Raw genomic sequence first — 14,018 nt, 5'->3', positions numbered from 1 at the left:
TGAGAACCCAAATGGGAAATTGGAACTAGGGCGCTGCATATCTCATTTGGCAGCAGAATACAACATGGGTAAGTCAACATCAGTTTGGGGGGTTGGGCTGGGGTGGGGAGGTGTGATTAAAGTGGCAAATGTAGAGTAAGGTGTGAAATCATTAACCACAGAACAAAGAAGCCAAACCATGGAAGGACCGGAAAAGTTACTGTTAATTTGGATCAATCAAAAACAACTTGATGGTGATGGTGTATCCAAGACAGTGATATGCCAGAAGGCGAAAAGCTTCTTTAGTGAATTTATATGTGTAACTTGGGGGCTTTAGAACCAATTGCTTGGTTTCTTATTATTTCTTATGGGAAAATATGTTCAGTCCTGGAACTTTTCAGTGTTCCAACACGAACTTGGAATGAATTCAGTTCAGTAACCAAGGCGTCTTTGTTCTGCATTGCCCTCCTTTAAGCTCATTGCTCCTCTCACAGGCTTGAGACACCAAAGGAAACTTATAAGGAACTGTTTTACTAGAAGGAAAATGTGCTTATTTGTCTTCCTGATGAAATTACTATTTTGATTTTTTCAATATGTGAGATTATCATTCACAGTGACTCGACTTTTTTCATGGGCACCTTATGTGATTTTTTAAACATTGTCTCCAATGAAATACAAGTCTTCCATTGTTTCCACTTCTAATTTCAAATATCTAACTTTAACAATCCTTTATACTTTTTGTTTGATAAAGTATTTATGCTCATAAGAGCATCTCATATTAGCCATGGCTTAGGAATGTTGGACTGACTGCTTGAAATTCCATGGACCCGTCCTTCCTGCAGTCTTACAGGACCCCGTCCTTTAACCCTGTGCCAGCTGTTGCTTTGGCTGCTGTGCTTCTGTCTGGGCGAGCATTGTACGATCTTAATCAACTGTGCTTCTCTTCTCTTCATCTCTGACTACACTCTAGTGAGGTTTCATTTTCCTTCTGTGTCGGCGACAGAGAGGTTGAGAAAGATAAAGGGCATCATATTTCAGGAAGGAGAAATCGTTTCCGTTTAATGAGGAAAATTGTTGTGGGCATATCATGAAAAGCTTTTGAAGAGATCGAAATCTAAGTCTATTAATAAAATACCCTTTCTACTTTTATTACCTGATCTCTCATCTTATCTTCATACTATCATTTATGAAGTTGTGAGTTTTTGTATAAGGCTTAGTGGTTTGTTGAATGTCGCAGTATAGCAATGCAGAATATGCACAGAAATTGTTTTCAGAATAAAGACTATCTAATCTTCAGAAATGACACTGTCTAGAGAACATTGCCGCGTTCTCACTAGAAGCTCATCTCTGGGCACAGTTCCAGGTGGCACACGGGAGGTTGCCTTGATTTGGAGTCAACTTGGTGGAAACTGGTTGTAATATTTATGTTTAAAATGTTTTAGTTTATTTGCTCTGAGATCACTTACAAGTGCCAGAGAATATGTATGTATGTATGTATGTATGTATGTATGTATGTATGTATGTATATATATATATATATATTAGAGTGCTGTTTTAATTTACAGATTAAAAAGAAAATTAAACCTATGTTCTTTCCAATACACCATGATACCAATCAGTCAAAGTAAAGGCAACTTCTGTGTATTGAACTCCTTTTCTTATCTTTCAGTGCTAGATGACTTTTAAGAAGTATTTCATTTACCTATAAGGCTGGTGATATTTTTGCTATTGTACAGATGAGGCAAATAATGACTCCTAGATGATATAGCCTGGATTCTGGTCTAGGTTTGACTCTAAAGACTATTAAGTAGGCATAACTAATACTGATAATAGAATTAACCAAGCCAAAAATTGATTGGTAAGACAAATACATTGATAAGCAGTCAAAAAATTCATCCAAAGAAGAAAACAAAATGGAACAACAAATTAACAGTACAAAGAATGGTTTAATTATAATTCCAATAGAAGCTACGAAGATAGTAAGAGGTTAGGAGGCACAACATTCCTTAGGCATTTAAAAATAATCTATGGAAACTTTCTTCAAGAATCGAGAAAGGGGGAACAGCTGACCATTTATTGAATGAGCCAGTATCCAATTGTGACCATGGTAAGGAAGAAAAATCCTAGCCATATCTCTTGAAAACTGCTGCAGATACTCAAAGTCTGAGCAAATGTAAAGCAGTGGTGTGTGAAGGATGACTGATTAGAACTGAGATGGCTTTGTTCCAGGACAGCACTGTAATTCTCTAATCAATATGGGGAAGTCTGATCATTTCAATTGGTGTAGAAAGAACATTTAATAAAATTCAACATTGAGTGTGATACTCTTTTAAAACTAAGAATAGAATTTTCTTAATCTGGTAAAGAGTATCTCCCAAAGTTTCCTCAGATAAGGAATGACACAAGGATAACTCAGCTGCCGCTTTTCCTCAGTGACATACTCAAAGTCCTCACCAGACTGAGTAAGGATGAAAGAGCAAACAATACAACGTCGCATGAATGAAGATAGGAGAAGGCTTCCAAAAGTTCTTGGAAGAATATGTTTTATATCTTTTCGTTTATGAACTTTCATGAAGCCCCCTAGTAAATTACTCAGAGATAGACATGGTTGTATATAAAAGACTGAAAATAATCTACTGACAAACTCCTAGAATTAATTACTCTGCTTTTTGTGTGTGTCACACCTGTTCTGAGAATGAAGACCATTCTCAGCAACCAGACAGAGCATGTCCATCTCTCCCTAGTGGAAGAGGCTCACAGTTGTTGTGAAGGGCTCCAGAGGAACCCTGTGGAGGGACAGCAGTCACATCAATGTCAACTCAATCTCTAGGAAGGAAAAATAACAGACTTCTCATTGGCAAATGGTGAGGAAATAGAAAGGAATTCGCCACAGGCCGCATTTTCTGTGGTCATGTACAGAACAGAATCAAGGGTGTTAAACTGAGCTTCCGGTACAGAATGAGGTCTGTGTGTGCTCACTTGCCCATCAATGTCATTACTCAAGAAAATGGGTCTTTTGTTGAAATATGTAACTTATTGGGTGAAAAATATATCCGGAGAGTTTGAGTGAGGACAGATGTTGCTTGCTTCATGTCTCAAGTCCAAAAGATGAGTTAATTCTTGAGGAAAAAAAACATTGAACTTGTCTTAAATTCAGCTGCTTTAATTCAACAAGCCATGGCAGTTAAAAACAAGTATATCCGGGAAATTTTGGATGGTTTCTGTGTTTCTGGAAAAGGAATAGTTCAACAGCTTGGTGAGTAAGAACTAGGGGTGTCCAGCCACAGGCTAGATGATTCCTTGGACCCGTCTGCGATGCTTTGCTGCAATAGAATTTATCTAGTGAGAAAAGGAACTCAATTTTTAAAGTTTATTAGTTAAAAGATCAATATGCAAATAGCAATTGTAATTTTAATGTATTAGCAACAAATTAGTGAAGTTACCATTTATTCATCGAAAAGCATCAAATGTGATGGACTAATTCAAATTAAAGATACATAAGAATTTGTCAGGAAACTATAAAACATTTTAAGATCTTTTTAAAAAGATTTGAATAAACAATGAGAGCACATTAATTAGTGAGCTCAGTATTATAAAGACATCAGTTTATTTTCTAATTTTATCTTTAGACACAGTGCCATTCTAAACTGAATTCCTGAATACATTCCCCCCATGGAAACTAATTCTGAAATTTATATGGCAGTACCAAAAACAGAAAATAGCCTGTACCAAATTGAAGAAGAGAATTGAAGCAGTAGATGTCCAAATCCATCATAAAACTACAATAATTTATATAGGTGAGTTAGTATAAGCCTTGACCAATGTTACAGACTCAAGGAACCAAATGCAAACATGCCCAAATCTAAATACACTGCCATTGATTCCAACGTACAATGACACTATATGTGCATAATATGAAGAAGGTGGCATATTGTACAGGTCACCATCAAGAAGAGGAGAAATATTTTTTATTTTCTTCAAATAAATTATGCTAGTCCTATTGGATATTTATAGAGAAGTATTGACTCCTGTCCCATATATTACCCGGGTGGTGTAGTTGGTTACGCATTGGGCTGCGATCCGCATGGTCAGCAGTCTGAAACCACAGCAGCTCTGCAGAGGAAAGATAGAGCTTTCTACTCCTATAGAAAGTAACAGTCTAAGAAACCCACCAGGAGTCGCTATTGTCAGCAGTGACTCAAGGGCAGGAATTCGGTTTTGGGTATCCCATTTTGGTATCCCATATATGGAAATTAACTCAAGATGAATTGTATACCTAAATGTGAAAGTAGACCTATAAAATTTGAAGGGCGAATCTTTTAAATAGGGTATAAAAAGTGTTAAATAGGCAAACAATGGGGGCGTGCAATGGAGCAGCGGAGGAAGCAGAGCAAAGGGATCCCGAGGGAATATAAAGGATGGACTTTCGGGCCAGGACGTGGCACCTCACAAGTTACATCTAGAAAACATTCCTAAAGGCCAATGAACTGACCTTGAACTACTAGCAATTTTTCTTTTAATATTTGCTATATATTTTTGGTCTTTTTCTTTTTTTACCTTGTAAAATTTGTATGTTAGTAGCTTTTCTGATTATCAGCGTGTCGGTGCTGCTACTGTCGAAGCCATGTTCATATGTGCCACTTAGGCACTATTAAAGCCATCTGCATTTGTATGCACATACTACTATATCAGCACGTCCACCTAGACAAGATAGGCTGGACAAATAATGAGAGAAGAAAATAACGGGACCAACGGCCCTGGAGGGACATGAGAGCGTGGGAGGTAGGGGAAGGGAGGAGGTGTCGCCCAACACAGGGACATGGGAACAGCAAGTGGTTCAAAACCAGAGGAAGGAGGGGAGGGGAGGATTGGTAGGGAGTGCCAAGGGCAAGGTAACTGAGAGGAATTACTGAAACCAGAATGAAGGTTGAACATGGTAGTGGGACGGGAGGAAGGCGAAAGGAAATAGAGGAAAGGAGTAGGAGGCTAAGTGCATACAGAGAAGCCTAAATATAGACATGTACATATGTAAATATATTTATAATTATGGGGCAATAGACCTATGTGCATATATTTATAGGTTCAGTAGTAGGGTAGCAGATGGACCTTGGGCCTCCTCACGCATACTCGCCCAATACAATAGCACCTCGCCCTGCTAAACGGTCATTGCATGATACCCACCTTCCCAACATGATCACTGAAGACAGCCGTGTGTGTAAGCAAATGTGGTGAAGAAAGCGGATGGTGCCCGGCTATCAAAAAGATATAGCGTCTGGGATTTTAAAGGCTTGAAGGCAAACAAGCGACCATCTAGCTCAGAAGCAACAAAGCCCACAGAGAAGAAGCACACGGCCTAAGTGAATACAAGGTGTTGAATGGACCATGTAGCAGACACCAAGGAACAAAAACAATCATTGTGTGATCACCTTCCTCACATAATTGCTGAAGACGAAAGTGTGCATAAGCAAGTGTGGTGAAGAAGGCTGATGGTGTCCGGCTACTGAGAGATATAGCGTCTGGGGACTTAAAGGCTTGAAAGCAAACAAGCGGCCATCTAGCCCAGAAGCAGCAAAGCCCACACGGAGACCAGGTCTCAAACAACAAAGGCCGGGTGGTGGTGAGAATCACATCACCGTGAATGAGGGGGAGTGCATGATGGGGACCCAATGCCCATCTGTAGACAGCTGGACATCCCTTCAGAAGGGTAGTGGGGAGGAGATGAGTCACTCATAGTTCAGTGTAGCAACAATGAAACTCAAAACCTTCCTCTAGTTCCTGAACGCTTCCTCCCCTCCCAATTATCATGACCCCAATTCTACCTTGCAGATCTGGTTATACCAGAGGATGTACAGCAGTGCAGTAGGGATCTGGAAACACAGGGAATCTAGGACAGAGGAACCCCTCAACACCCGAGGTAGGAGTGGCGACACCAGGAGGGAAGGCGGTGTAGAAAGGGAGAACCGATCTTGGAGATCTATGTGTAACCTCCTCTCTGGGAGATGGGCAATGGAGAGGTGGATGAGGAGAGACACCGGGGATTGTAAGATAAGATATAATAATTATTTATAACCTATCAAGGGACCAGGGGGAAGTGGGGAGCGGGGAGGGAGGGGAAGGGGTAAAAAAAGGGAAACCGAGCTGATTCCAGGAACCCAAGTGAAAGGTGAATTTTGAGAATGACGAGTGCAACGAATGTATAAGGGTGCTTTGCTCAATTGATGTGTGTACGGATTGTGATAAGAGTTGTATGAGCCCCAATAAAAAGCTTTATTAATTAAAAAAAGTGTTAAATGTAGAGAATAAGTGATAACATGGATCACATTCAAATCAGGGATGTCTTTATTAAAAGACTTCATTGAGAGGGTGGGAGAACATAGTTGCAGCACATACACTGGTAATTAAAAAGTACTTATACAAAATAATTTTCCTACAAAGTCTACAAGAAACCTTCAGGAAACAAAAATACCCAAACATTTGTCTCTTACCATTCCCCCAAGAATTCCTTATAGTTTTATTTCTCTCATATTAAAATGACAGTTGTGTTATCTTTGAGGGCCTCAAATCACGTTCCTTTTCAGTATTCTTTGAGTTTGGGGAGTAAAAGAAAGCTTGAAGGGGCAAGATCAGGGTTGAGGGTGAATGGGTCAGGGTTCCCAGCGAAACTTGTTGGCCAGCCCTTGCTGCCCTTGAAAAAGGAGCAAGTGCGTTGTCAGGGTGGAAAAAAAATTCTGGGTGCTACTTTCATGACCTCCCCCGCCACTCCGCACCAAATGATGCAGCTTTCAATGGGGGAAGAAACATCTTCCTAATGAACCCCTGTAACTGTCCCGTATTCTTCAGGAACATCTACCAAGGTCCCCCACCCTTCAGAGTCCCAGTAGTCACCATCGCCTTCAGAGCTGACCTCCCGGGCTGGAGGTTAACCGGCCCAGTGGATCCCCTCAGAAGCCACTGTTGCGCTAGGACCTTTCCATTTTTGAAGGCACCCTAATGAGACTGAGCCAGGTTTATTATTGAGAACTTGTCTGCGGCCATCCCCTGGGGCAGAGACCTGTTGAAACATGTCGGTGTGGTTTCAGAGTAACCCTAATAACAATGTATGTTACTTACCCTTGAATAATCCCTTAAGTGATCATAATCAAAATATATAAAAATGCCTATAAATATGTCAAAGGCAAGAGCAAAAATGTGCAAAACAGATGACTAGGCACTTCACAAAGAAACTATCCAAATGACTCATTGACATACAAAAAAGGGTAATTTTCTTAGTGATCACAGAAATGCTATTAAAACCTGGTGCTCACTGAAAAGAAGAGCTAAAGAGAAAGAACATGATCACTCTAAAAGAGGAGGAGCTCCCACACCCCTCATACATTCCTAGCAGGCATGTACATTTGTATGAACTTGGAAATCCCACAGTATCTAAAAGCTAAGTATACAAGTAAAGATTCTGGGACCCAGTAATTCTCTTGCCCAGCAAGATGTGTGTGTGTGTGTGTGTGTGTGTATAGAGTCACTGAAATTCATATCAAATGTAATCAACAGTAGGGTGGATCAACTAAGGTACATTTCTAAGATGGAACACTGTAGGTCAATCAAATACTGCTACACACAGCAACATGGGCACCTTCCACTATCAAGACCAGGGGTCCTCAAACTACGGCCCATGGGCCACATGCGGCCCACCGAGGACATTTATCCGGCCCGCCAGGTGTTTTTGCCCGTTTGTTTTTTGACTTCAAAATAAGGTATGTGCATTGTGCATAGGAATTTGTTCATAGTTTTTTTTACACTATAGTCTGGCCCTCCAACGGGTCTGAGGGACAGTGAACTGGGCCCCTGTTTAAAAAGTTTGAAGACCCCTGATCCAGATGTTAAGCTCAAGAAACCAGATGGGTAAAGAAAGAAAGGACCTTGTGAGGGATAGGGCCGCCTTCCTTTCTCAGGGCTTGCAGGTTTCGGCTTTGGACAAGGTGTAGTCGAGTACTTTTCTATCAGTCTCTAAGGGGAAGGATTTGAGTTTCCCTTTCCTGGCCGACTTCCACTTTCCACTAGTTCCAGCCTTCACAGACTCTGCAATAGAAGAGTCCCTCTCTCTGAAATTCAAAGACAGGCAGCACTGTTGCCTGTGGGAGCTGTGAAATGATACTAGTTGAAGAGATGCAATTGGAGGAACAGCGCAAGAGTCAGAGGTGCTAATGATATTGTACCTCATGATCTAGGTGGTCACTGCATAGGTATAGTTACATGATGATAATTCATAAAATTGCACTTCCATCATTTACAGACTCTTCTTTATGGATGCTACTTTAAGAATTTTATTGTTTTTTTGAAAAACCTTTTATTAGTCTCTTTACCAACACATGACACATTCAGATTAAGCTATAAATTTGTAATTAATTGAAAATGTAGTTATGTTAGTTGGGAAGGTTAAAACTGCTTCTAGAATTATAATTACTATAAATACTGCCATGATATATGCATGTAAGCTAATGAAGTACATATATTTCTGTTTTGAAAAGGTTTAGACAGTTATTAATTTTTGAACAGGCAAATTATGAAGACTCACTCATTTTGACCAGATATTTTAAGTGAAATATGACTTTAAATGTTTTTCAGTTAACTCATCCATAGATTTTATAACATAGATCCAACTGATATACCTATACCCTTATGTGGAGAAGTTGTACATTTCAGATTTCTTTGAAGATAGTAAAGACTCTTAATACAGTTTTAAAGTATCCAGGTTTTAGGGGGATTTGTTTGTTTGCTTGCTTGCTTTTTAAGGAGCTTTGGTGGCGGAGCGCTTATGTTTTGGGCTGCTAATCACAAGGTCAGCAGTTCTAAACCACCAACTGCTATGCTGGACAAAGATGGGAATTTCAACTCCTTCGAGGAATTACATTCTGGGAATCTCACAGGGGCAGTTCTGCCCTATCCTCTAGAGTTGCTATGAGTCAGTATCAACTCATTAGCCATGAATATGGTTTTAGATCTAATAATTGTTTTGTGAGGTGCAATGTGTTCTTTGAAGTTGCTCAGATAATGCCTTCTTGGATTGTGTTGACACTTTAATAGTGCAGTTTCCTTACAACTACCTGACTTTGATTCTTATACTACTAACACATTTTAAAAAATTAAAATGCACACAGTGAGGAAAAAGGATCACAAAATTGTAATAACAGCAAAAGCAAGACTTGGTGTTTTTAGTTCAGACATTTATGTGAAATTGCTTATTTTCTTGTATTTTCTTTGTTGGGATGCAAATAGGGAATTGAGAATATATAGCAGAATTGATCTCTACCGTGTGTTGCTAAGGAGCCCTAGTGTTGCAGATGCTTAAGTGCTTAGCTGCTAACAGAAAGGTTGGCAGTGTGGACCCGCCGAGGGTTCCATTAGAGGCAGACCAAGTGATCCACTGCCATAAGAGGCCTCGGAACCATCTCTGGGTGTCCGAGTCTATAACTGTTTACAGGAGTAGAAAGCCAAAGTCTTTCTTCTGCGGAGCTGCTGGTGGTTTCCAACCGCAGACCATGCGGGTCACACCCAATGGGTAACCACTACACCAGCAGGGCTCCTTCAGGAACTATATATGGCATTTTTACTCGTCTCATGGAGTCACTATGAATCAAAATGGACTGCAGTGGAGCTGTAAACCATTTTTGCCCCATTCACTGGTATATTGACATCATGACTGTGTGGGTTTCTGGGGCTGTAACTCTATGGGAGTAGAAAGCCTCTTTGTGAAGTAGCTGGTGGTTCCCAATGTGTAACCACCACGCACCAGTGCCCCTGTATTTGTGCCTCCCCCACATCAAACTCACTGCCATCCAATTGCTTCTGACCACAGCAACGCCTCTAGGATTGAGCAGAAGTGTCTTGAGACTGTGGGCTTCCTAACAATTCTTATATGGTTACAAAGGGCCTCAAAGAGTTCATGGAAAGACAGAATTGAAAGATAATGGGAAGTTTCCACAAACTTTTGAATCCCCCTTGTATATTTAGATGTTTTACAATTAGGCTATAATTTGAAACAATATCCATTTGATTAATTTTCTTACTTAATAAAAATAAAATCTCAGATGATGTGTTAGTCCGGGGAGACTAGAGAAACAAGTCCATAGAAACTCATGTGTGTATAAGAGAGAGTTTTATATAAAGGGTAATTGTACATTAAGAAAGCATCCCAACCTAGTCCAGTCCAAGCCCATAAATCTAATATTAGCCCATATGTCCAATACCAATCTAGAAAGCTCCCATCAGACTCACAAAACACATCCAATGACGCTGAATGCAAGACTATCACAGCCCAGTGGGTAGCAAATCTTTGGATTCAGTGGCATTGTAAGCATCTCAGCACTGGCAGAGGTCTCCATGTGGCTTCTCCAGCTTCCAGGGCTGCATCAGGGTAGGTCCATGTGGCTCCTCCTCAGGAGTGACTCGCGAGGGAGTCAGCAGAGAGAGAAAGTACCACCTGTTTCCAAAGAGGAAAATCCACATTTCCCAGAATTCTCAGGAGAAAGCTATGCCCACACAGGCCTCATTTACTATGATCTGATTGACAGATTAGACTCCACCCCGTCATTCTTAATCCTCAAATTGACAAACAATTATATAACTATGACAGGTGGGTATTGTTATTTTTCAGCAGTTCTCCTGTTTTTCTTCTGCTCTAAGCTGGTTCTATCTCCTATGTGGGTTTGAATGACCCCTGGTGGTGTAGTAGGTTACAAGTTGGGCTGCCTCAACCTTAATTTAAGGTTAGCAGTTCAAACCCACCAGCCACTCCTAGACAGAAAGATGATGCTCCCTTGGAAACCCAAAGGCACAGTTCTACTCTGTTTTCAGGGTCGCTAGGAGTCTGAATTGACTCAGTGGCAGGGAGCTTGCATTTTTAGTGTAGGTTTGTGTATCTGCTGCATGTGTTACTATTTTAAAATAGCATTGGTAAATTTGAGAGGTAACTTTTTTCCCTTTGCCTGACCAATTTACAATCTGGAAAATAAGTTAATGAAATTATTTAACCTTCTAATCATGCCTCCCTGATAACAGACATTGAATCATAAATGAAAATGGAGCTTCAATAGAACTGCCCTTGTGAGTTTGGGACTGGCAATATGTTAGTGTATTCAATGTAAGCGTGGTAGCTCAGTCGTTCAGGTAGTGACAAATCCAACCACCCACTTATAGTACTTTGAATTTCATCTGGCCACAGATAGTGTTTCTGTTACCTAGCTCTGTAACCCATCACCTATATCTTCCCTGGCTTGGGCGTTGCTCTGCTCCAGCTACCATCACGACTGTTGGGCTGGCTCAGACCTGTCTTCAGCCTGTCTGTCCTCCTTTGACGCCCTCCCTCACTATATTCAAATTTTGGATCAAATTTCATCTCACAAATGCATTCTTGGACTCTTCTTTCTATGATGATCCCCATCATCCTCTATTCTGTTCCTGGCTGGCTTCCTTTTAGTTTTAAACAGTCGTCACTGCCCGATACTGTTATATGAGGGGGCTTCAAAAAGTTTGTGGAAAATGGAATGTAAAGATGTCACTTTTCCATGAACTTTTGGAAGCCTCCTCGTATTTATTATTTTTTGTATTTCTCATCAAATTTAATCTGCTTTGTTTGCAGCTGTCTTTCCCAGCACGTGTAATTATGAGGAACCACATCACAAACACTATCAATATTGTTAGTAAAACATGAAGGAGAGAAAATGAAAGAAGCATAATGAGCAGTATAAAATTCAGTGTACATGACATGGCTCATCCCTCAATTGTGGGATGCAAACGGGTTTTCCCCAGGTTGTCTCCCCCAGATGAATGCCAGACCTAAGACGCTGCTTGCTACACATCGTATGAGACTGTACACTTGGAGGTCACCGCATGCTGCTTAGAGGTTAATCTCCCTGAGGGTTATCAGCCATCTGTAGGGGTCCTCAAACTACCGTCCGCCAGGTGTTTTTGCCCTGTTTGTTTTTAACTTCAAAATAAGATATGTGCAGTGTGCATAGGAATTTGTTCGTAGTTTTTTTTTTTTAAAACTATAGTCTGACCCTCCAACGGGTCTGAGGGACAGTGAACTGGCCCCTTGTTTAAAAAGTTTGAGGACCCTTGATCTATAGCAATCTGACTGTATAGTCCATCCCACCCTAAGTAGGGCCCGCTTCCTTCTGATAAGGGTAGTGGATTGTTTCCTTGAAGGAGAGTCGAGAGACAAGGCCACTCAAGGGTGACCAGGGTTAGGCTGCCATCGTGAGTCTAGGGTCTGTCCATCTTGTCATATGTGTACCCCTAATTCCACCCTTTCCTATTGCATGTGCACCCCTAGCTCATCTCCTTCCTGTGATGTATGGGGTTACCTGGAATCAGGGGGGCTTGCATGCCCCTAAGTACACATAGGCCTTGGTGAGAAATAAAGGACATATGCTCTCTCTCCTCTCTCCTCCCGCTCTTTTCTCAGACCTGGCTGCTGAGATCATGACCATTCTGGAGGTGAGCATGCTACCGTGAAATGTGTCTGACACCTTTATTTTACTTTCTCTCCTATCTTCTATCCTCTATGATTTTACTATGATCTTTATATATTATAACCATACAATAGAGGTTGGTCTACCCTGACACTCAATCAGATGTGTAGAATTTATTTATTTATTCTCTAATCAGAGGTAGACTAGCTGTTAACTATAACATAACTCTATAGGGTTTGGTGGTAAATTTAAATAAACTGTAATACAGCAGTCTGCTAAACTTGTTATTACCCTTTAAAGCAGGGGTCCTCAAACTTTTTAAACGGGGGCAGTTCACTGTCCCTGAGACCTGTTGGAGGGCTGGACTATAGTTTTTTAAAAAAACTATGAACAAATTCCTATGCACACTGCACACAACTTATTTTCAAGTACAAAAACAAACAGGGCAAAAACACCTGGCGGGCCGGACTGGTTACCTCGGCGGGCCGTGCCTGGGAGTTGCAGTTTGAGGACGCCAGCTCTAAAGGAAGAGAAAGAAATACAGTGTACACAGTCTCTATTTCACTCCGATGACGTAAATAATGACTAAAACAAGGTTCATTTCAAATGCATTGTCTTTGACAAAGATCTGGTCTTAAAGTTGTAGATTTCTATTGTTTGTTTGTTTTTCTGTTTATAACAGTTTGCTACCATCACTTTTTTCTTTTTCCTTTTTTTTAAAGAATCCAACCCAAGTCGGAACAGCACTTCAGGTTTTCTATAATCTTGGAACTTTGAAGGGCACTATTGCCAGTGTCGTGGAAGGATATTGTGCTACCATAGAAGAAAATATTAACAGCACATTAGACATCAAAGTTTTGACTCAGCCTTCTCAGTCAGCTGTTAGAGGTATGGATATGGTTTATATTTAGCTTCTTTATTTATTTATAACTGAGAAGTCCTTTGAATAATATGTAGCACTCAAATTTCAAAGCAATCTAATGACTCATTTTTTAGCAGACAGAAAATGAGGGGAGAAATTATGTTCCAGAATTTATTTATAACTTTTTTCCTCTCATCAGTCAGTCGAACTGGCCGACTGGTACATTCAGACTGCAAGTTGAGAATCCAGAAACTGTGACCTCATTTAGTCGAGAGGAAACAGGTGCAAAAAAAGCAAAGGAACATTGTTTTCTTCCTAAAACTTTTATCCTCATGCCTCACATGCATTTCTTAGGGAGAGGGAATTTTCTAATCTTCAGGCATTACAATTTCTACCTGAGCCTTCTAAACGTTTCCTTTTGGTATCCTGTTAGTCAGGAGCAGTATTGGCTATGTAGAGAGATAAACGGGCAAAACGATGGGAGCGTTCTCACCAAGTTACATTGTTACCAGTTGCTGTCACGTTGGTGCCTGACTTGTGGTGCAGCATGGACAATGGGATCTGCTTTTGCTGACCCCAGAGGCTCTTGCTGGCTGAGATTTTTAAAAGCAGATCTCCAGGCCAGCTCCTGGTTGGTCATGGGAAGATCAGTTGCAAGCAGTGACCAACACTCTTTCACTGACCATGGCATGCCGTATGCATAACGTTCA

General features: G+C 40.7%; 1 protein-coding gene across 1 annotated transcript in view; it reads left to right on the top strand.

The window, feature by feature from the left end:
- Positions 1-14,018, top strand: part of COG5 (component of oligomeric golgi complex 5) — a 291,974-nt gene that overhangs the window by 160,946 nt on the left and 117,010 nt on the right. The window contains exon 8 of the mRNA XM_075558542.1: positions 13,169-13,334. Within this exon, the coding sequence (XP_075414657.1) occupies positions 13,169-13,334 (166 nt within the window). The remainder of the gene's footprint in view (positions 1-13,168; positions 13,335-14,018) is intronic.

The sequence above is a fragment of the Tenrec ecaudatus genome, chromosome 9 (genome assembly GCF_050624435.1).
Source record: "Tenrec ecaudatus isolate mTenEca1 chromosome 9, mTenEca1.hap1, whole genome shotgun sequence".
NCBI lineage: Eukaryota > Metazoa > Chordata > Mammalia > Afrosoricida > Tenrecidae > Tenrec > Tenrec ecaudatus.
This window is presented reverse-complemented; position numbering and strand designations above follow the sequence as displayed.